The 23,433-nt window shown below is 37.9% G+C and overlaps 1 protein-coding gene across 6 annotated transcripts; it reads left to right on the top strand.

Annotated features, from left to right (window-relative positions):
* Positions 1–22,885, top strand: LOC114313947 (ubiquitin C-terminal hydrolase 12). 6 transcript variants are annotated; one of them, XM_082922930.1, is made up of 22 exons: positions 1–346; positions 455–612; positions 9,072–9,277; positions 9,368–9,448; positions 9,555–9,674; positions 11,832–11,954; positions 16,753–16,830; positions 16,977–17,065; positions 17,165–17,273; positions 17,386–17,454; positions 17,600–17,710; positions 18,026–18,081; positions 18,230–18,402; positions 18,504–18,604; positions 18,685–18,756; positions 18,987–19,052; positions 19,697–19,762; positions 20,125–20,211; positions 20,401–20,517; positions 20,654–20,728; positions 20,870–20,956; positions 21,897–22,885. In XM_082922930.1, the coding sequence occupies exons 1-22, from the start codon at positions 228–230 to the stop codon at positions 22,719–22,721; spliced, it is 2,988 nt and encodes a 995-aa protein (XP_082779056.1). In that variant the 5' UTR covers positions 1–227; the 3' UTR covers positions 22,722–22,885. The 6 variants fall into 6 exon arrangements, with proteins under 6 accessions (XP_082779056.1, XP_082779069.1, XP_082779065.1 ...); XM_082922943.1 differs by having other exon boundaries at positions 21,182–22,885; XM_028260401.2 differs by having other exon boundaries at positions 22–346; positions 18,230–18,389; positions 18,503–18,604.
* The last annotated feature ends 548 nt before the right edge of the window (positions 22,886–23,433 follow it).

The following is a 23,433-nucleotide window of genomic DNA, read 5'->3' as shown; positions in this document are numbered from 1 at the left end:
ATTTTAAAAAGCAGCAGTTTCTTTTTCATTTTCTTTTCATAAAAAGCAGCACTTTCTTTTTTAGTTTTTCAGAAAACACAAAAGCAGCACTTTCTTAGTTCTTAAGCTATTGCTTCTTTACCCATCAGAGTCTCTGTGTCTGTGTGTGTGTTTTGCGATAGGGACGCCATTAACTTCCAACTATATCTCTCCTGCTGACACCTCCACCAGCAGAAACTGCTAATGCAATGACTTCTCCGTCGTCAATCCATGATCAGCAGCGATTTACTTGGAAAATTGAAAAAATTTCGAGCTTGTGTACTAACAAGCTCTACTCTAGAACATTCTATATTGGATCATACAAATGGTTACTTTGATCTCTCACTTGACTTCTTCTTACATATCTTACCCTAATTTTTACTGATCAATCTTAATTTAATGATTCTCTATTTGTTTGTTGAATGTATATATTCAGGCGGGTGCTTCTATTCCCAAAGGGGAACAACACGAATCATTTGTCCATGTATCTAGATGTTCCGGATTCGACAGTGTTACCATCTGGGTGGACTAGACACGCCCAGTTCAGCTTAGCCCTGCTCGATCAAATTCATAACCAGAATACTGTAAAGAAAGGTCTGCTTTTTTATGGTATATATGGTATCTAATATCTATACAATATTAATTATTCTGATTAACAGCCTGTTTGGATTTGGAGATATCACTTGTTTGGTCTCTATATCACCCTAACTCTGTCACAAAATTTTGTACCATCAACCATAAAATGCATGCCTAACCTCGCTACAAATTGGCGTAACAAAATATCCACAATTTTGTCGTTGATTTTGTAAACGTTTGTGGCTTGATTGCGAGTTTTTTTGATACACTAATTTATGGCAACATTCCGCATTTTGTGGTTGATCTTATTAAATTTTGTGGCAAAGTTATCCATTTTGTGGTCAGGTGAATACGCACAATAGGAGGATCATTTTGTTTATTATGAAAAAAATGTGCAGAGAAGTAGAGAGGTCATGTGACCCAAATAACCAAATAAATTGTTTATTTGTTGGGTTGCCAGAACAAAAATATCCTTTTGGATACAGAAGAAATAAAAAGACTAACTATTATAAAATGTTAATTTGGTAATTTTCTTTTATATAGCTCAATCAATCCATAAAAACTTAACCAAATAAGATAGGAGAGAAATTAAAATTATTTTTTTTTCTTTCCTTTTTTCTTTTCTCGCTTATTGAGGGAGATAAATCACAATCAATTTTTTCTTTTCTTTTCTTTTTTACTCATAACTTACATAATCATTTATTTTATTTTCTCTTCTAATTATCAAACATATGCAACTTAAATGTTTTAAGTTTATATATATCTTCTAGGGTTTATTACACCTTTTGGTCCCATGCCTTAGCTAATAATATACTCCCTTAGATTATTGCACTTAAATCAAATTTAAAAACAGTAATTCTAACAATAACTTTTTGTTCTCATTTTAAAATATATTTATAGTTCACTTACAAGGGATAATTTTGAAAAATTACACAGTTTTTTACTTGATAGGATAGGACTAACATTTTGGACCATGGACTAACAAAATGAAACTGGAAGCTGTATAAAATATGGCCCTTCTTTGCGACTGGGGCTTAAAGCCATTGCTTTAGTAGCTTTATGTTTAATTTTTTGTCTACAATTTGGACTAGTATGGTATATACTGGAGAAATTGACTTTCAATGATGCATTGAATTGTGGTCCCTACTTTTGTGGAGCCTCGTGCATTGACTTGCCCCATTTTTACTTTTTTTCTTTTTTTCATTGGAGAAGTTGGGTATGGGAAACTATTTTAGGATGGGAGGGGAGGGGCATTTTATATATATTTTTTGGAGTGTATTAGTTAGTTCAATGAAATATATTTTTGTCAATGATGCAATTGCATTGTTGTCACTAGATGACATTTCTCTCTCTCTCTCTCTCTCTCTATGGGAATTGATCTTGGACTTGGGGCAAATTTGCTGAGGAGATGCTATATATATGGCATTGGGACGTTTAAGTTCATATTTATGTGGCTTTGGAAACTTGAAAGTTCAAAGTATGTTCTTTTAAACATGATTCAGTGCATTACAATCACAAGATAGTTGCCCTTGCCATTCCCTTAAGGGTGCCATTGGAAACATAAGTTGTCAATTGAACAAAATGCTTGAAAAGTTGTTTAGAATGCAACTTTAATTGATCATGCATAGCAGATTGAGGGTCTTAAACTGATGAAATTTGTGCTAGCTTGTATATTAAGGCCTGTGTGGTAATGTTTATATTTACAGTTTTCTATATAATTTCTATTTCTATTTATAAAATTTTTGAAAACTATAAACAAAAACTCATTTGGTCTCGGTTTTTGATTTCCAAAAGTTGTAAACAGTTTATGAACACAAACAAGTCGGTTTCTCTTTTATATACATATATATATATATATATGCTGGAAATTTGTGTTAATGTATATAATAAGATAGTGGCATGTATATAATATGATAGTGGTGTTGGTGGAAGATAGTGGCATGTATATAATATGATAGTGGTGTTGGTGGAAGATAGTGGCATGTATAGAATATGATAGTGGTGTTGGTAGAAGATAGTGGCATATATATAATATGATAGTGGTAGATAGTGGTAATATATAATATGTAAGTGGCATATAATGGGTTATAATGATGTTTGTAATATCTCCTATATAAGGAGTGTCATTTGGTCTTGTAAGATAAGAAGTTTTGAATATAACAGAAATATATTCCTTCTTCCTCATATTTTCGGAGTTCTTCTTCCTCATATTTTCTAAGTTGGTATCAGAGCAACAAAAAACACAGCAGCCCTAAAACCGTCATAGCCATGTCGGAAGTCACGTCCGAAACCACTTCAACCCCTGCCGCTGCCATTCCGGTGAAAACGTCCAACTCTCACTCTGTCCAAATCACCACCATCCGCCTAAATAGTGATAATTTTCTCCGCTGGTCACAATCTGTCCGGATGTATATCCGTGGGCAAGGAAAGATCGGTTACATCACTGGTGACAAGAAGGCTCCTGCTGTTAATGATCCGCTATTCGACAGTTGGGACGCTGAAAACTCCATGGTTATGACATGGTTGGTCAATTCCATAGAGGAGGATATAAGCTCTAATTACATGTGCTATACTACTGCACAAGAATTGTGGGATAATGTTAGTCAGATGTATTCTGACCTAGGAAATTAATCTCAAGTTTTCGAATTAACTTTGCAGTTGGGAGAGATTCGTCAAGGAGATGATTCTGTCATCAAATATTTCAATTCGTTGAAAAGGTTGTGGCAGGATCTTGACATCTTCAACACATACGAATGGAAATCGGTTGACGACTGCAACCACCACAAGAAAACTGTGGAAGACAGCCGTATTTACAAGTTTCTTGCCGGCCTTAACATTGAGTTCGATGAAGTGCGAGGAAGAATTATTGGCAGACCTCCTCTCCCATCCATTGGCGAAGTATTTGCCGAAGTCAGAAGGGAAGAGAGCCGAATGAGCGTCATGCTTAAGAAAAAATGTACTGGTGAATCAATTGAAATTTCTGCTTTAATTAGCAATGTTGCGGCCAACAAGGCTGCAAATTACCAGCGCAGGTTTGATGATAAGTCACGGGTCTGGTGTGATTTTTGCAACAAGCCTCGCCTTACACGTGAAACGTGTTGGAAGATCCATGGCAAACCTGTCAACTGGAAAAGCAGCAAACAAGGAGAGAAGAATCGTGGCTTTCCTACCGCTAATGAAGCCGATTCAGGTCCCTTCAACAAAGAGCAGATTGATCAACTCTTAAAGCTGATAAAATCCAACTCCTCATCCGGTACTCCTAGTGTTTTGTTGGCACAAACAGGTAGAAATCCTAAAGCCTTCTCTTGCCTAAACTTCTCTCTGTGGATCATAGATTCCGGTGCCTCCGATCACATGACTAGTTTTTCTCATTTATTTAGTACCTATTTCCCTTGTTTTGGTCATGACAAAATCAGAATAGCCGATGGTAGTTTTTCACCTATTGCAGGAAAATGATTTATTAAACTAACTGAGAAAATTAATCTTAATGCTGTTCTTCACGTCCCCAACTTAGCCTGTAACCTTTTGTCTGTCAGTAAACTATCTGAGGATTCTAATTGTCGTGTTACATTTTTTGAATCCCATTGTGAATTTCAGGACCAGAATTCGGGGATGATGATTGGGCGTGCTAGGATGCTTGAAGGTCTTTACTACTTTGATGAAGTACCTGTTAGTAATAAAAAAGCTCAGAGCTTTAATAGTACTAGTTCAATCTCTGTTCGAGAAAAAATAATGCTATGGCACTATAGGCTAGGACATCCTAGTTTTCTTTATCTGAAACATTTATTTCCAGAATTATTTAAAGGGATTGATTGTTCTTCTTTTCATTGTGAAAGTTGCATTTTTGCAAAATTTCATCGCTCTACTTATTTGCCAAAACCTTACCAGGCTTCCAAACCTTTTTATTTGATTCATAGTGATGTTTGGGGCCCTTCTAAAATCACTACTCTTTCTGGTAAAAGATGGTTTGTTACATTTATTGATGACCATACCCGCTTATGTTGGATTTATTTGATGAATAAAAAATCTGACGTGAAAAATTTATTCACAAATTTTTACAATATGATTGAAAACCAATTTCAAACCAAAATTGGTATTTTACATTCTGATAATGGAACCGAATATTTCAATGAGCAGTTGGGTGAGTTTTTGGAAAAAAAGGGGATTTTTCATCAATCTACATGTCGGGATACCCCTCAACAAAATGGCATTGCATAACGAAAAAATAAACATCTACTTGAAGTAGCACGTGCTCTAATGTTTTACATGCATGTTCCTAAATATTTATGGGGTGAAGCAATTTTAACAGCCTCTTATTTGATAAACAGGATGCCTACAAAGGTGTTAACATACAAAACTCCTTTTGATTGTCTCAAAACTTTTTTTCCTGACACGAGGTTGTTTTCTGATTTACCCGCCAAAGTTTTTGGATGTACTGCCTATGTTCATGTTCCCAGTTAATTTCGTTCAAAACTTGACCCCCGTGCTATAAAATGTGTTTTTTTGGGTTATTCCTCAAACAAAAAGGGGTATAAGTGTTTCGATCCTCAAACCAAGAAATTTCATGTGAGTATGGATGTGTCATTTGTGGAAACAAAATCCTATTTCCCCAACACTTCTCTTCAGGGGGAGACAAGTGGAGTAGAAGACCGTTTTTGGGATATTTCTATCCCGCTCCCCAATGTCATTTATCCTACACAAAAACCACATCTGTCTGATAATGATCACTTAGGAGAACCAAGTTCTATGGTGCCTAGTCAAGAAGATTCTTGTTTAGGGGGAGAAGTACTACAAAATGATCTAAATCCTGAGCTTCAGGTTTATACTAGGAAGCGATTTCATCTGAGGAATAATGACCCGAATGTCCATCCTAATGACCCGAATGTCCACCCGAGTTCTGGCATCGAAATTTTAGGTAATCCTATTCCTTCTATTTCCGACCTTGATGTTCCTATAGCAATTAGGAAAGGTGTCCGAAATTGCATTAAACATCCTATTGCAAATTACCTCTCCTATCAAAGACTGTCTAAAAACCATAGAGCTTTCACATCTAGGATTTCACACTTGTTTGTTCCAAGGAATATACAGGAAGCATTGGATGATCCGAATTGGAAATTAGCAGTCATGGAGGAGATGAATGCTTTAAGGAGAAGTGGTACTTGGGAGATAGTTGATCTACCCAAAGACAAGAAAACAGTTGGGTGTAAATGGGTGTTTACGATAAAATGTAACGCAGATGGAAGCGTTGAGAGATACAAGGCGAGACTGGTGGCTAAAGGCTTCACTCAAACTTATGGGATCGACTATCAGGAGACGTTTGCTCCTGTTGCTAAAATAAATTCCATCAGAGTACTATTATCTCTTGCAGTAAATTCAGATTGGCCTCTACATCAACTTGACATTAAAAATGCATTTCTCAATGGTGATCTTGAAGAGGAGGTGTTCATGAGCCTACCGCCGGGATTTGAGCAGAGACTTGGAAGCGACAGAGTATGCAGATTGAACAAGTCATTATACGGACTCAAACAATCACCAAGAGCGTGGTTTGAACGCTTTGGGAAGGCAGTTATCAATTGTGGCTTCTCGCAGAGTCAAGCAGATCACACAATATTTTATAAACATTCAAAAAACAGTAAAATTGCAATTTTGATTGTTTATGTTGATGACATCATTTTAACTGGTAATGATGAAGCAGAGTTAGCAGCCCTCAAAGAGAAACTCGCAAAAGAATTTCACATTAAGGATCTGGGAGCCCTCAAGTATTTCCTCGGAATGGAATTTGCAAGATCCAAGGAAGGTATATTCGTTAATCAGAGAAAATATGTTCTTGATCTCCTTGGAAAAACAGGTATGCTTGGTTGTAAGATGGTGGAGACTCCGATCGAGCCTAGCTTGAAGTTACAAGCTGCTAAGGCTGAAGAAGTCAAAGAGAGGGAACAATATCAGCGACTTGTAGGGAAATTGATTTACTTGTCTCATACGCAGCCTGATATTGCCTTTGCAGTCAGCATGGTAAGTCAGTTCATGCACTCACCAGGGGCAGAGCACTTTGAGGCCGTTTATAAGATCTTAAGATATTTGAAAGGAACTCCAGGGAGAGGCTTACTGTTCAAGAAACATGGACATCTTCAAGTTGAAGTATACATAGATGCAGACTGGGCAGGAAGTGTTACAGACAGGAGATCAACATCCGGATACTGCTCCTTTGTAGGTGGGAACGTAGTTACATGGCAGAGCAAAAAACAGAATGTGTTAGCTAGAAGTAGTGCAGAAGCAGAGTTCAGAGCTGTTGCCCATGGAATCTGTGAAGTAATGTGGATTAAAAGAATTCTTGAAGAATTAAAGCTTTCTCACCCGACACCTATGAAGGTCTATTGTGACAACAAAACAGCTATATCTATAGCTCATAATCCAGTTCTACATGATCGCACAAAACATATAGAAGTGGATAAACATTTCATCAAGGAGAAAATCAATGCTGGCATAATCTGTATGACCTACCTTCCAACAGGTGAACAATTAGCTGATGTGCTAACGAAGGGACTACACAAGAAGCAATTTGATAAACTGACTAACAAGCTGGCTATGGAAGATATCTTCAAACCAGCTTGAGGGGGAGTGCTGGAAATTTGTGTTAATGTATATAATAAGATAGTGGCATGTATATAATATGATAGTGGTGTTGGTGGAAGATAGTGGCATGTATAGAATATGATAGTGGTGTTGGTGGAAGATAGTGGCATATATATAATATGATAGTGGTAGATAGTGGTAATATATAATATGTAAGTGGCATATAATGGGTTATAATGATGTTTGTAATATCTCCTATATAAGGAGTGTCATTTGGTCTTGTAAGATAAGAAGTTTTGAATATAACAGAAATATATTCCTTCTTCCTCATATTTTCGGAGTTCTTCTTCCTCATATTTTCTAAGTATATATTATTTATTTATAATTTATTTTTATTTTTCATTTCTTCTTTTTCCCACTCTTTCCAATTATCACTCATTGCTCATCATCACTATCAGCTACCATCACTAGTAACCTCCTCCACCAATCACCTCCAACTGACGGTAACCATGTTCGGCCACCACCTTTTCTTGAAAACTACTTTCAACTACCACCTTAGGCAGCCAATTGGCCACCATCTCCAACTATTGACAATCAATTTCAGTCACTATGTCCCGTCAGCAACCACCTCCGGCCACTACCTTCCACGGCCGACAACCACCTCCTGTAGCCACCTCATTTCACTTGTTTGCAAAACAAAATTACCAAATGTGATTTTTGTTTTTTTTTTTTACTCAAAATAAACCTAAACAATTTACCCGTTTGGTAACACTTACGTTTTCAGTTTTCTGTTTATATTTACAAAAATTTAAAAAACTCAAATAAAAACTTGTTTGGTAAATTTTTTATTTATAAATCAGTGGTCTCAGTTTATAAATTTGGCCAAAAAATGTAAACTCAAAAAATGTATTTCCGTTTTGTGTTTTGAGTTTTGAGTTTTGAGTTCTTTTTTTTTACCACCCAACACTAGCCACCACCCGCCACCATTTTCCACCACCGTCTTCCGCCGCCACCACCCACCCACCCACCCGCCCCCACCACCACCTACCAACCACTCACCACCCGCTTGCCATCCACCCGCCACCACCCATCGCCCGCCACTACCATCCACCGCCTGCCGCCACCACTGCCCGCCACCTACCTGCCACCACCATCCACCACCAGCCACCTGCCACCCACCCGCCACCACCACCCACCACCCACCCGCCACGCACCTTCCACCACCACCAACCACCCACCACCCGTCACCGTGACCCACCCACCCACCCACCCACCTGCCACCACCACCCGCTATTGTCACCCACCCACCACCGCCACCCATCCGCCGCCACCGCCACCACCGCCACCACCACCACCACCCGCCACCGTCACCCACTCACCCACCACCGCCACCACCCACCACCACCCGCTACCCACCCACCGTCACCACTTTCCACCACCGTCTTCCACCGCCACTTGCCATTTCTTACTCTTTTTTATATTTTAAATTTTTTTTAAATATTTTGTCAATTACCAAACGCGTTTGTAGTTTATGTTTTTCTAAAAATAAACAAAAACCAATTTATAAAATTTTTGTAAATATAAACTGAAAACGTAAACGTTACCAAACACACCAATGTTTCTAAATGTTGCTAAACAGGCACCTAAACTTCTGTGTCTTTTATTGTAACGCTTTTCAGATCATAGTGAAACCACAATGATTGTGGAAGTAGCCCTAATCTAGGGTGAACCACGAAATCTTTATGTTCTTGTGTGTTTGATTTCGTTTCTCGTTTTATTCCTATTTGTATTTCGTGTCTCACCAAGCTTGGTTAGGTATATCAATTCCTAACAACCTATGGCCTTTGACGTCATGTATTAGAATTATTGGTCTAGCGCTAATTGTGATGCTTTTCATTCTACAGAAACACAACACGAGTTCAATAGCCGAGAAAGTGATTGGGGTTTTACTTCTTTCATGCCACTTAGTGAACTCCATGATCCCAGTAAAGGTTTTTTGGTGAATGATACTATTGTAGTTGAAGCTGATTTTACCGGCCAGTCACATGACTTAAAAACGGAGAAAATAATATGTAATGCGGACGAGAAGGACATAGCAGAACACCTTAGGGTAAGTTATTTGAGTTGTTCTTGTCAACTTGAGTTATGATATTGTTCTGTCAAACAAATTATACTAAGCTCTGTGGACATCAAATTCTAGATAAGGTTGAAGAAAGAACAAGAAGAAAAGGAACAAAAGAGAAAGGAAAAAGCAAAAGCACATCTTTATACTATCATAAAGGTTACAACTTTTTAAAGTCCCCTCCCTAAAGTTGTTACTTATTGAAAATATATGCATCTATTCTTTGTGGATCATTGTTCTCTAAATCAGTTATTTGCTGCCTCAGGTTGCTCGTGATGAGGACCTTCTTGAACAGATTGGAAGGGATATATATTTTGATCTTGTGGATCATGACAAAGTTCAAAGTTTTCGTATTCAAAAACAAATGCCTTTCAACCTTTTCAAGGTGTTATCTATCACTTTGTTGTCATTTGAATTTGGTTAGGTTTTGATTATGATCATGTATCTTTCTCTTGATATATGCGGATTTTGTAATTTACAAATTTGAAGGTTTGTATCTGAAAAAATAAATGAAAAGATTTTGTTTGTTGGTAGGATTTGTTCCATCTTTCTTTCCTTTATGAAAAACAAAATGCAATTAATTTAATTTTGTAAGTTTGCCTTCTTATATTGGATAAGAGTTTAAAATAATGTGTTAATTACGTGAATTTATGTGGCACGGACGCGGACACGGGACACGACACGCACATGACACTGACATGCAGACACGCAAATTTTCAAAAAAATGGAGACACAACACACTGGGGACACATTCAATATAAACCAAACCAAACCAAGCCTTAAGTCCCATCACATGGGATCGGCTACATGAATCCTTCTTCTCCATTCGATTCTATTAACGGTCATTTGGTTAGTAAAATTAAGGAGATTCCTATCTCTATTTACTATACTAGCCCTTGTAAATCTAGGTCTGCCCCTTCTTTTAACACTTCCATCTACTGTCATTGTATCGCATCTCTTCACTACTGCCTCTGTTGGTTTCCGTTGTATATGACTAAATCATCTCAATTTGTTCTCTCCCAACTTATCTTCTATCTGTACTACTACCACCCATTTACAAATATACTCATTCCTAACTCTCTTTTCTAGTCTTGCCACATATCTACCTTAGCATTCTCATATCAATAACGCTCATCTTATCTATATGTTATTTCTTAGATGCCCAACATTCCGTCCTATACAACATCTCTGGTCTAATGGTCGTTCTATAGAACTTTCTTTTTAGTCTAGTGGGTACTGTTTATCGCATAGTACTCTAGACGTGCTCCTCTACTTAAGCCATCCCTCCTTAATTTTATGAACCATATCGTCTCTAATCTCCCTAGCTGTTGTGATCAAAGTTTTTAAAGGCAAATGCGTAACATAAGATGTTTTACCCCTCATGTGGTGAGGCATAAGCCTTAAAGTGTTGAAACTTAAGCATTTCAAATTTTAAATTTTTATATTTAGTAAATAATTTAAATATTTTAAAATAATAAATAAATACATCAAAATTAAATATAAAGGTATAAATATTTTTTTTCACTGCAGAGAAGGAAGCTTTGCTTTATTGAAGGTGAAATTGGTATTTTGAGCTTTAGTGTTTGAGCTTCTCACTAAGCATTAACTTTTTGTTTTTTTCTTGATTGGTCATTTACTTATTTTCATTAGTGCTTTTGTTTCTTATTTTAACTTCCACTGCCACTCATCAATTGCAGAGTTCCAAGCTTGGCTCTGCTCATTTTATCTACATTGTTTTTGACTACCTATTAAGCATGGCTGGTCCCACAGATGTCTTGTTTTATTGTACCTCTTTATTTATATTCTTTGACCACACGACATGTTGGAAGCACTTCTCCAGTTCCCAGCAGTTCTACATTTTTTGGGTTAATTTGAGGTTCTATTTACTTCTTTCTACCCATCTCAGGTTGATTCATAATAATGCAGAATGGTGACTTTATGTGTCTCTCTTGCCATCAATTTTTGCTTCGTTCTTATTTCTACTCTTAGATTAGCTAAAGTAGCATTGCATCAGCTTTCTTTTCTTTCTTCCTTGCTCTTTTCCTGTACACATATTGCTTATCTTTTAATATTTTCAATATAGTTTCCCATTCCTTGTATGAACTTTTTATTTTCCATGTTCTTTTTCAAAAAAGAATTGAAACAGGAATTATTTAGTTGATCCCAAATAACGGGGAGAAGGCTTTGTTGAGTTGAATTGAGTTCTTTCTTACTTTTCATAGGCATTTGGTCCTTTTCTAAAACTTTTGGAGCAGAAAATCTGACAATCTATCCTATGAGTTTTATGATAAAATAGTCCGGTAATAATGAATCTATAAGTAAAGCGAGTCTGGTTTTATCCATGAACAAGCCAACATTTTTGGCTTGAATTATAACTCTACCCTTATTTTTTCATTGCTTCTATCTGTGAGTAATGAATGATGCTTTTATTAAAATAAAAAGAACACTAACAAAGGATGATTTGTTGTATCTTTTATGTCTAGTATATACAAGGCTGCTTCTCTAATTGCATTCTAATATAAGCCTATAAATTCATATCCAGGAGGAAGTTGCCAAAGAGTTTGGTATACCAGTGCAATTTCAACGTTTTTGGCTGTGGGCAAAGCGCCAAAATCACACATACCGTCCACATCAACCGTTGACACCACAAGAGGAAACTCAATCTGTAATTACCTTTGACTCTGCATCTTTGCTTGTGTTATAGTTTTCCATCTGTGTGCATTGTTTTTTTGGAGTTACAACAGCTCCATATGGCACGGTGTCCTTATTTAGCAATGACATGTATCACACTTCGATCCACCTTCGCTGCTTTTGTAAGATTTCTGAATAGCTTTCTGTATCTCATATATTCAATGTGTATCAATTACAATCAGACCATAGAATATATATAGCCCTAACTCCTAAACTAAAAAGGAAATACAAATACAATACTATCATGACTCTAATACAATTAATAGGACTCTAAGTTTAATTTGTAAGACTCACAAAATATTCACAATATATTCTCACACCCCTGTTCAAACTCAAGGTGTTTTAGCAGAAAATACGGAGAGTTTGCTAAGAAGAAACTGAAACCGAGCAATAGTGTGAGTCTTGGTGAAGAAGTCCGCAAGTTGCAAAGCTGAAGGGATGAAAGGAAGCGAGATAGAGGCAGACTGCAGATGTTGGCGAACAAAGTAACAATCAATCTCATCAATGTGTTTTGTCCGCTCATGGAAGACAGTATTGTGGGTAATCTGAACAGAACTGAGGTTGTCACAATAGAGAAAGGTCGGAGAAGACTAAGAGACACCCAAATCAGACAAAAGACAACGAAGCCAAACAATCTCAGCAGTGACATGAGCCATAGCACGATACTCAGCTTTGGCAGTAAAGCGGGCAACGACTGATTGTTTCTTACTTTTCCAAGAGATCAGGGAATCACCAAGAAACATACAGAAACCAGACGTAGACTTGTGATCAGTAACATCACCAGTCCAATCAGAGTCAACAAAGGCCACCAGGTCCAAAGAGGAAGTAGAGGACAATAGTAAGCCTTGAAATATGGTACCCCTGAGATAGCGAAGAATGCGAACCAAAGCAGCCCAATGGGTAGAGCGAGGAGCAGAAACGAACTGACTAACCACATGAACAGCATAAGCAAGATCAGGGCGAGTGACCGTCAGATAAACTAAACAACCCACAAGCTCGCGATATAAAGTAGGATCATCCAGAGGGACACCATCAGTAGAATTAAGCCTCACATTAAGCTCAATAGGTGTATCAGAAATCTTAGTATCGGTAAGACCAGCACGGTGAATGACTTCATTAGCATACTTAGCCTGAGACAGAAAATAACCCTTTGGAGAAGAAGCAACCTCAATACCAAGAAAATACCGTAATGGACCCAGATCTTTCATTTCGAAGGTGCAGAAGAGATGCTGTTTGACCTCAGAGATATCAGAAGAGTCAGAGCCAGTGATGATCATATCATCCACATAGAGTAAGAGAGCAACAAAACCAGCTGATGTATGTCTCAGAAATAAAGCAGTGTCGGAAGTAGAACAATGAAACTCAAGCTCGGTAACAGCAGTCTGAAAGCGATCATACCAAGCACGAGGAGACAGCTTCAGACCATACAGAGCACGCCGAAGACGACAAACTTGGCCAGAGGAATGGGGAAGACCAGAAGGAGGACGCATGTAAACTTTCTCAGTGAGATGACCATTAAAAACAGCATTCTTAACATCCATCTGATAAAGAGGCCAAGAACAAATAGCAGCGATAGAGATTAAAGTACGGACAGTAGTCATCTTGGCAACAGGAGTAAATGTTTCCTCATAATCAATACCATACTCCTGAGAGAAACCTTTGGCAACCAGACTAGCTTTGTAGTGCTTAAGAGACCCATCAGGATGAGTCTTGACTTTGTAGACCCATTTGCAACCAACCAAGTTCTTACCAGCAGGCAAAGGAACCAGCTCCCAAGTACTAGTTTTTTGTAAAGCAGATAACTCATCTTCCATAGCGTGAACCCAATGAGGGTCCTAACATGCCTCTTTGTAAGATTGAGGTTCTGAAAAAGAGTGAATAGCAAACAAAAAAGTACGATAGGAAGCAGAAAAACATGTATTAGACCAACCTAACCTGTTTGGAGGATGACGCGCTCGAGTAGGATATCGGTGTGCAGCAGGATTAGAGTCGGCAGTAGCAGGAGGATCAACAATAGGGGTAGAGACAACTGGTGGAGGAGAACAAACTGAAGGAGGAGGAGTAGCCAGAGGTGAAGCAGGAGGAGAAGATGAAACAAGCTCATAAGGAACTGTGGAGATGTACTCATTAAACGGTACCTCAGAAGGAAATAGGTCAATGTGAACCAAATCCTCTTTGGAAACTGGAGCAGTGACAGGAGGAAGTTGAAAGTAAAGCAGACGTTTGAGAAAGGAAACATGACGGGAGACATAAAGACGACAGGAAACAGGGTTGTAACACCGATTGCCTTTCTGAGTAGGACTATAATCCAAAAAGACACAGAGGACAGACCGGGCACTAAGTTTGGTCCTATCTTTGCGGGAAAGAAGGACAAAACAGGCAGACCCAAACACACGAAGGAGGGAGTAGTTAGGAAGTTGGGAGAACAAAGCCTCATAAGGAGACCGACCAGAAAGAATCGGAGTAGGCATGCGATTGAGAAGAAAAACAGTAGTAAGAACTGCCTCCCCCTAGAATGGAGCCGGAATTGAGGCAAAGAGAAGAAGAGACCTAGCTGTCTCAAGGAGATGACGGTGTTCACGCTCAGCGCGACCATTTTGGGCTGGTGTATCTGTACAGGAAGTTTGGTGAATGGTACCCAAATTGGCCAAATACTCACAAAACTCAGTTTTAAAATATTTCCCATCCAAGTCAGACCGTAACACTTTAATAGTAGACCCAAACTGTGTAGTAATCATAGACTGAAAGGTACGGTATATCTGATAGAAATCGAACTTATGAGTTATAAGATAAACTCAAGTGTAACGGGTGCAGTCATCAACAAATGACACGTAGTATGCAGAACACCCTTTGGTGAGAACAGGAGAAGGGCCCCAAACATCAGTATGAACTAAAAAAAATGGTATATCAGATATAGAAGTTCTTTTACGAAAAGGTAAGGTTGTCATCTTGGCGAGTTTACACCCCTGACATTCAGTAAGTTCACTAGGAGAAACTTTTCCTAAGATACCTGATTGAGCCAAAGACCGTAAGCGGTCAGCAGACAAATGCCCTAATCTAGAATGCCACAAGTAGAAAGGACTGGACAGATAATATCTAACTGAAAAGAGGAAAAGGCAGTGGAAGAGGTTGTCAAAGGTAGATGCAAGCTCTCTACCACATAGAGGTCCCCAACTCTACGACCAGTCCCAATCTGCTGTTTAGACATCCAATCCTGCACAGAACAGATAGAAGAGGAAAAGATAACATCAAAACCAGAGGCGTCAAGTTGACTGATAGATAATTGAGGACATAAAAAACAGATGAAATAGAGACAGCAGGCATAGTAGACGGTAGGACAGACCTAACAGATATACCAGACCCATTAGCAGCATTGACAGTAATAGAAAAAGGAGGAGGAGTGCAATTTTGAAGTAAGGAGAGATGGGGAGTCATATGATGAGAGGCACCCGAGTCAAAAAGCCAGACAGACGAAGAAATACCTGAAGAAGACCCAAGCAAACCTGAATGAAGAGGGAAAACAATGGAGGCAGACATAGATGGCTGGGAGGTACACAATGTATGTTGAAACTAACTAATCTGAGCAGTCAAGGAAGCTAAGTCAGGATTAGGAGCCGAAGCAGATACAGTAGAATCAGTGGGAGGCTGAACGGTACTCAGAGGAGGAGCGCAAAACTTAATCGACAATTGCTGAGAAGACGAGGCAAACACAGACAAAGCAGACAAACATCCCTTCTTGGGACAATGATACTTCCAATGACCTCTTTGATGGCAGTAGGCACATTCATCCGAAGCCAGAGACATCATAATAACTAGAAAACTAAGGAGTTCAAGTGTACTCAAAATTTTGTAGGGTTAAAATGCAATAACAGATAACTGAGTGGCCAAAGAAGAGTCCATTTATTTTATTTTATTTTATTTTAATAAAATAGAGTTTATATGAGAGGTACATATTTATACCACCAGATGATCAAATAACAGTGAGAGAGAGAGAGAACTGGACCAGTTGAAACAGAGAGACAAACACCAGTTGAAACAGAGAGAGAAGGCAGCTTGATGTCGCTCTGACCCAACCTCGCGAGTCTAGCAATGGCAGCGACTCAACTTCACGAGTCCAACGACAGATCACGAACAAGAGAAGATTCAAAAGACAGGACGGAGTCGCGATGGCTGAAGACGATCGCGAGGTGAGTCGCGATGGCTGTGGACAATGGCGGAAGACGGTCGCGACCTGAATCAGAAGCACGATGATGACGTTCGCGAACCAGAGGGACTGAGTTTGTGAACTAGAAGGACCAGAACTGAGCCGCGACGAAGCACGGGCTGAAGCTGATCTCGAGTTGCTGATGATGACTGAAGATGCGACCCACGAACCAGAGAGACCCACGAACTCTAAGTCGCGACTGTGAAGAAGACCAAAGAACAGAGACGACTTCGAATAATCGGCGACAACTTCGAACAACAGGCGTGGACTTAGGGTTTCAAACAAGGCTCTGATACCATGTAAGATTTCTAAATAGCTTTCTGTATCTCATATATTCAATGTGTATCAATTACAATCAGACCTTAGAATATATATAGCCCTAACTCCTAAACCAAAAAGGAAATACAAATACAATACTATCATGACTCTAATACAATCATGCTTCTAATAGGACTCTAAGTTTAATTTGTAAGACTCACAATATATTCTCACAGCTTTCACCATGTAAATAATTATGTAGCCTGACCAAACTGGTGTGGTTTTTGGTATTCTTTCAATGCATTTGTAGGTTGGACAATTGAGAGAGGTATCCAATAAGGCAAGTAATGCAGAGCTAAAATTGTTTTTGGAGGTGGAACTTGGACAGGTAATGTCTTTTAATTTAAATTCAACTTTTCATCCATCTGGTTGCTCCAGTTGATATTCATGAACATTGTTTGGGTGTACTGATATTAGTTTTCTGATATAAACATGGAGCTCTGTTTTGTGAATTTGATGCACACAACCATGCAGGATTTGAAGCCGATTCCTCCAACTTTGAAGAGTAAAGTGGAGATGCTTCTTTTTTTCAAACAATATGATCCTTTGAAAGAGGAGCTCCGGTACTTGACATTCTTTTCCTTGTGTTGGAGTTGCATATAGTTACTACGACCTTTCCCCTCTTATGGTTGGTTACTCAGGCTGTTTTTCTATGTTGTCAGCTATGTTGGGAGGCTGTTTGTTAAGGCCAATGGAAAGCCAGCGGAAATATTGACAAAGCTAAATGAGTTGGCTGGATTTTCTCCTGATGAAGAAATTGAACTCTTTGAGGTCAGTTGTGTTGTTTTTAATAAGCAACCTACAATTTTCTTCTTCCTCACCTGGCATCATAGTTTGGAATTTAGTTCTGGCAGTCATCTTAGTCATCCTCTTTAATGTCCAGGAAATAAAATTTGAACCTATTGTCATGTGTGAACACATCGACAAGAACCTCACTTTTCGTGGTAGTCAGGTATGAACATGATAAATTGCAAGATGTTTCTGCTTGTATGTTGTCGTGTATATCCTTTTTCTAGTTGTTCTGCTTTCTTTGGCGGTTATGTGTTAACCATGACTGATTGAAAGAAATTATCCACCTATTTCTTCTTCTTCTGCAGCTTGAAGATGGTGACATCATTTGCTTTCAGAAATCCTGTCGAGTTGAAAGTGGTGAACAATGCCGTTGTCCTGACGTTCCTGCATTTTTGGAATATGTGCATAACCGTCAGGTATTCCATGAACCTTTTTCAATGTGACTTCGATAGCTTTTAGAACTTTTATGTGACATGATGTGTAATTTATGATCAATGAATGCCATAAAGAAAGATTTTTTTCCTAAGAACTTATAATGAAAAGAGGAGTAAATTTTTATTTTTATTTTCCATTTTTCTCTGTCCTCCCCGACTAAGCGATAGGTAATGGAGGACAATCCATTCCATGGGTGTTTGAAGTTGATCTGATTAGATGTTTTTTTTTTTGACATGGCATTCTATTCTAGCTTGCTTCCTTAGTATTGGCTTTTCACGTGATCTGATGATTCATAGGTTGTTCGCTTCCGTTCTTTGGAGAAACCTAAGGAGGATGAGTTCTGTCTTGAGTTGTAAGTTCTTCATATTCCTAAAATCTTATTGATGATAAATGTATTTAATTAAAATTTTGGTTTCTTATTTGTTATACATTTGTCATATATTTTTTTTATGTGGATTTTTATCAGAGAAATGAATTTTGTTACCCTTGTAAATTTTTAGGTCAAAGCTTCACAATTATGATGATGTTGTTGAAAGAGTAGCTCGCCATCTCGGCTTGGATGATCCATCTAAAATAAGGCTTACATCTCATAATACACCCCGGCCAATTAAGTATCGAGGAGTGGAACATCTATCAGACATGCTGGTCCACTACAATCCGGTTGTTCGACATATTAGTGTCGCCCTGATCTACACCTAAGACTTTTTGTTTTACTTCTTCCAATTAGAATAACCACGGTGTTCTGATGGCTGATTTTTCCCCTTTCTGGACAGACTTCTGATATTCTTTACTATGAGGTATTGGACATTCCTCTACCAAAACTGCAAGGCCTGAAAACTCTAAAAGTTACTTTCCATCATGCTACAAAGGATGAAGTGAGTATCAAATTGTAGCAGTCATTTCTTTCTTGTGTTGAATTTTTTCTCCCATTCAATCCTGGTTAACCTATTTTCAGGTAGAAATTCATTCTATAAGATTGCCCAAACAAAGCACTGTTGGAGATGTTATTAATGACCTTAAGACAAAGGTAAAACCTTCTATTTCTGGTGGAACATGTTTTGCATATTTTTGCATAGATGTGCCTCTATTGATTGGATCACGATAATATTTTTCTGACCTCTGTGCAAAAGTATACTTTTTCTTATATTTACAATTACATAAATTTGTTTGAGAATCTTTTAATTTTGGTCGCAGTTCATATTCTTATTGTGCTTTTGACAAGGAATCCACTCACCCTGGTGCCTTGTTCTGTAACAGGTTGAGTTGTCTCATCCAAATTCAGAACTTAGGTTGCTTGAAGTATTCTATCACAGTATCTGCAAGGTATTAGATAATGTTTCAAGGTAGTGTTGTTACTTTCTGAAGTAAACTTGGTAAGAGGTCATTGAAATGGAACATCTTGCTGGATGGTCAGTGGTTGATGTTGTTCCTTTCTACATGCAATTTTTTTTTTTTCTTTGTTTCTTTTTCTGTGACCTCCATTGCATGAATTTTTTTTATTTTTTATTAGTGGATGAATTAATCTTTTTTAAAACGTAGAGTGCAATTTGCTATGCATTTTAGAATAACTAGAATCTTTTCAGAATCAATTTTTAATTCTTAAATCACTTCCTGAAACTCCTTACGGTTTCTTGGTTGATGATGGTTGCTACTCCACTTTTGTCTTACATTTGTTTTCTATGGATCATCTCAGAATGTTGTCGAGTTGTGATTTCTAATTCATAAAGGTGCTGAATTTACTTTGAAAAGTGATTGTTACTAAAGTTCTTTGTACATAGTGATTTATGATATGCATTTGGAATTTTCTACTAGGCCACAAAACACCATTATAGAATCTACCGAGGACAAGCAATGATTTGTGCCCAGCATTGATTCTTGCATTATCTGAGACCTTTCCCGTGTCTTGTTAGCTTATTCTGCCACCATTTTTTGTTTTGTTTTGTTTTGTTTTTTTTTTTTTTGGGCAGATTTTTCCTCGTAATGAGAAGATAGAGAATATTAATGATCAATATAGGATATTACGTGCAGAGGAGGTAAAATTTAATTTTTTTAAGGCTAATTTATATGTTGGCATTAATTTTCTTTATATATATATATATATATTTATTTATTTATTTTCCAAAGAATTTTTTTGTTTAAAATGAATGGGAAATGAAATTATGGGTAATTAAGCAAAAAGAAAATGCATTTTTTAGACAAATTCCATTTCATTTTCTTCTCATTAACGTACCTTTTGACAATTTATTATATCGGCTGCTCAACAAGCCGCTTTGGCTGTATTGCCCTGACTGATATAGCAAAAAGTTTCTTATATTGTTTGTTCGGGTGGATTCACATTTTGTCAAATGGCAAGTGTTTTTGTAAAGGTTCTTGACTAATTTGTCCTTATTAACAGATTCCGGAGGAGGAGAAAAACCTTGGTCCTCATGACCGTCTCATTCATGTTTATCATTTTATGAAAGATACCGCTCAGAACCAAGTGGTAAGTTGTTTGTATGGAGAGTTGAAAAGCTATATTGTCATTATTCCATGCATTATTACTAGTTGGGGGTTTGAAAATGTAATTTATCGTAGGTTGCTTACGTATAGGTCCTAATAAGTAGACTTAAGATTCAGTTATACAATGGTATTATTTTTCTTCATCTTTCTTCTCCCTTTTTATTTTAAACAGCGGGTCCAGAACTTTGGGGAACCTTTTTGCCTTGTCATCCATGAGGGTGAGACGTTGACTGAAGTCAAAGAACACATACAGAAGAAATTGCAGGTTCCGGATGAGGAGTTTTCAAAGGTATAATTATTAACTATTTTACATGGCTCATAGCCTTGTCTTTCTACATTACAATGCAGCATTCTCTGACAGAACTTGTGCTAGGTTAATCGTTATTGTGATCTTTCTGAAATTAATGTTTTCCCCATCTTCTCAGTGGAAGTTCGCATTTTTATCTTTGGGTCGCCCCAAGTACCTTCAGGACTCAGACGTCGTTTCTAGTCGTTTTCAGGTGCACATGAATTCCCTGTCTCTCTCTCTCTCTCTCTCAACGCACACACATGCACATATGCATGCTCACACACATGCACACACACTTAGTTGAGGTGGTTAATTTGTCTTCTCTTCTAATTTTGAGATTTTGTCTTTATAGAGAAGGGATGTTTGTAGTGCTTGGGAACAGCACCTCGGGTTGGAACACTCTGACAATACTCCTAAAAGGTCATATGTGGCCAATCAGGTATATAAACACTTTGAAATTACTTATTTTAAAATAGCATATCTACAGGTTTAAGGCAGTATGTGGTCCAAAACCAGGAGAGATGTTATTAATTTGGCTTTGTGCAACATGGGTATGGAGTTGGCATTTTTTTACAACTTTCTACCTTGACATTTCTAATAACGTATTAGTTCACACCTTGTTTTAAGGCAATTAGAACTTGTAGTGACTGTCTCAATTGTGCAGAATCGACATACATATGAGAAGACAGTGAGAATCTACAATTAGGAAATGCTATAACCTCCACCAGTGCATGGGCTGAATTGAGCAACCCTTCAATGGCATATTGCAGCTTTGCAAGGAAGCCCAACCCATATCCCTCAAATTCTCTCATTTGAGATCCCAACATTAAAGAAGTCCAACCCCTATACATTTGGGTTTATGCATTCAGTCATTTTCTGGGAATAAAATATTTGACCAATGATTAAAGATTGTTTGCCTAATTCACTAAAATATTAGGAGTTTGACTAAATGATTTTCACATCTATGTCTTCTCTACAATTACAACTTAATACTATATTGTGAATTCAAAAGCAAACATATGTGACGTTTTTTATAAATAATTATATATAAAAAATTATATTTCTTTTATTATCCAAATACTTATGTCTCCGCACTATTTGAACGGCGTAAATACCACCAAAAAAAAAAAAAAATAATTCCACTTGTTATTCCATTTTGTATTTGTTTCAGTTTTTAATCTTTGTACCATATTGTTCTTACTTTATTTATTTATTTATTTATTGAAGTTTAGAAAATACAAAAATAAGTCAATTTTGTTAGCTTTAGATCCCCGTATTTCATACCTCTTGGTGAACTGTGTGATCCCAATAGAGGTTATTTGCTGGATGATACTATTATAGTTGAAACTGATATTGCCTTTCTGTCACATGATTCAAAGGAGAGTGGTTGTCGAGAGGAGTCTCAGCATCCATCCCAGGACAATTACTCAGGAAATGTTGAAGTTGGCACTACCGCCATTTCTGGAGAAGAAGTTAGCTCTGTTGAGTCAGTTTGGCAAGGTCTTGTTTTGACAGAGGCTCCTTCTGTCGATAAGGAAGCAGAGCGAGTCCATTCTGAATCCACTCTTTACACAAGCTTCTCCGGGACCTCTCCTTCTCAGCAGACCGCCGAACCTATTTTGGGCACTCAGGGCTCGAGCGAAGCAACCCCAGTTGGTGCCGCTTCTACCATTACTCAAGCTGGTGGACATGCTTCAAGTGGCCAAGCCTCAGACAATGCTAGAGGATGCAATATTGGCAAAGTCAGATTTTTGTCGTGCGAGGTTTCTTCGGAGGCATCACTGTTACTCGAAAGAATCCGTGACCTTCACAATGACACTTTCACCAAATTCTCGATGAAAGGTCACATTTTGCAAACAATGCTACTTGAATCGTTTGCTTCGTTCATTGAGTCGACGTCAAACACTACGGTCCATGACGAGGAAGCACTACGCTTGGCTGCAATTTCAATCGAGGACTTTGAGCAAGTTGGGTTGGACTTGTCATGGCTGAAGCAGAGGCTGGACGAAGCAAAGAGGGTGAACAAACACACGGAGTCACTTACCGTTGTTGATTTGTGTGAAAGCGCTCTAAAAGTGGCTCGAGCTAAGGTTTGTGAACTTGAAGAATCGCTTGTCAAGGCTAAGGCAGATGTGGAGGTTGCGTCCAGGGACTTGCCCAAATCACTAGGAGTTGATGATTCTGTACTCAAGGATGTTGTATAGAACATTAGCATAAATATTTGCATTCTACTAAGAAGTCCTCTATATTATTTTGCATAGTACTGTGTTCTATGGTCCTGGATTGTAAATATTTTTAGTTGTGTATTGCACATGACTTTTGGTCTGGTTGTATTTAAAATTTTAAGCTTTATTTTTTGCCTTAAAAATTGTGTACTGCTGGAGTCATTTTGTTTATTGTAGAACTGTCTAGGAGTAAGGGCAAATTGATAGATTTGAGCAGGTTTGGTCGATATCCCAATCCCCGCTGCTGCGAAACTTGCTTGTTGCTAGTGTCCCATGCGCTACAAGTGTAATTTGTGGACAGGTGCAACTGCAATCTGTGCTTGGCCCAAGTGCAACTTGGGCATGGGATGAGAATACAAATTGTTTGAATTGTTACACTTGTCACTTGAACCACTAACAAACACTTGCACAAAGCATGTTTCGCTGTAGGTGGGTGTGGGGGGGATCGGTTTGTGATAGCTGAGGGTCATAAACGAGTCGAATAGTTAACTGTTTAAGTTTGGTTCGAAAATTTTAATGAATTTTAAAATTTGTTCAAACTTGGTACATTAAACTTTCGAACTGATCTCAAACGAGTTTTGTCGAGCTAAACTCGAGTAGTTTAGTATTTTTATATAGTTTTAACAAACCAAATGAGTAATTAACTATTCAAGTTTGGTTTGAAAATTTTAACGAGTTTGACAATGTGTTC

This window comes from Camellia sinensis, chromosome 1 (assembly GCF_055761805.1).
Source record: "Camellia sinensis isolate YWXY chromosome 1, ASM5576180v1, whole genome shotgun sequence".
Lineage (NCBI taxonomy): Eukaryota > Viridiplantae > Streptophyta > Magnoliopsida > Ericales > Theaceae > Camellia > Camellia sinensis.
The sequence above is the reverse complement of the archived record's forward strand: the minus strand, read 5'-3'. Positions and strand labels throughout refer to the sequence as shown.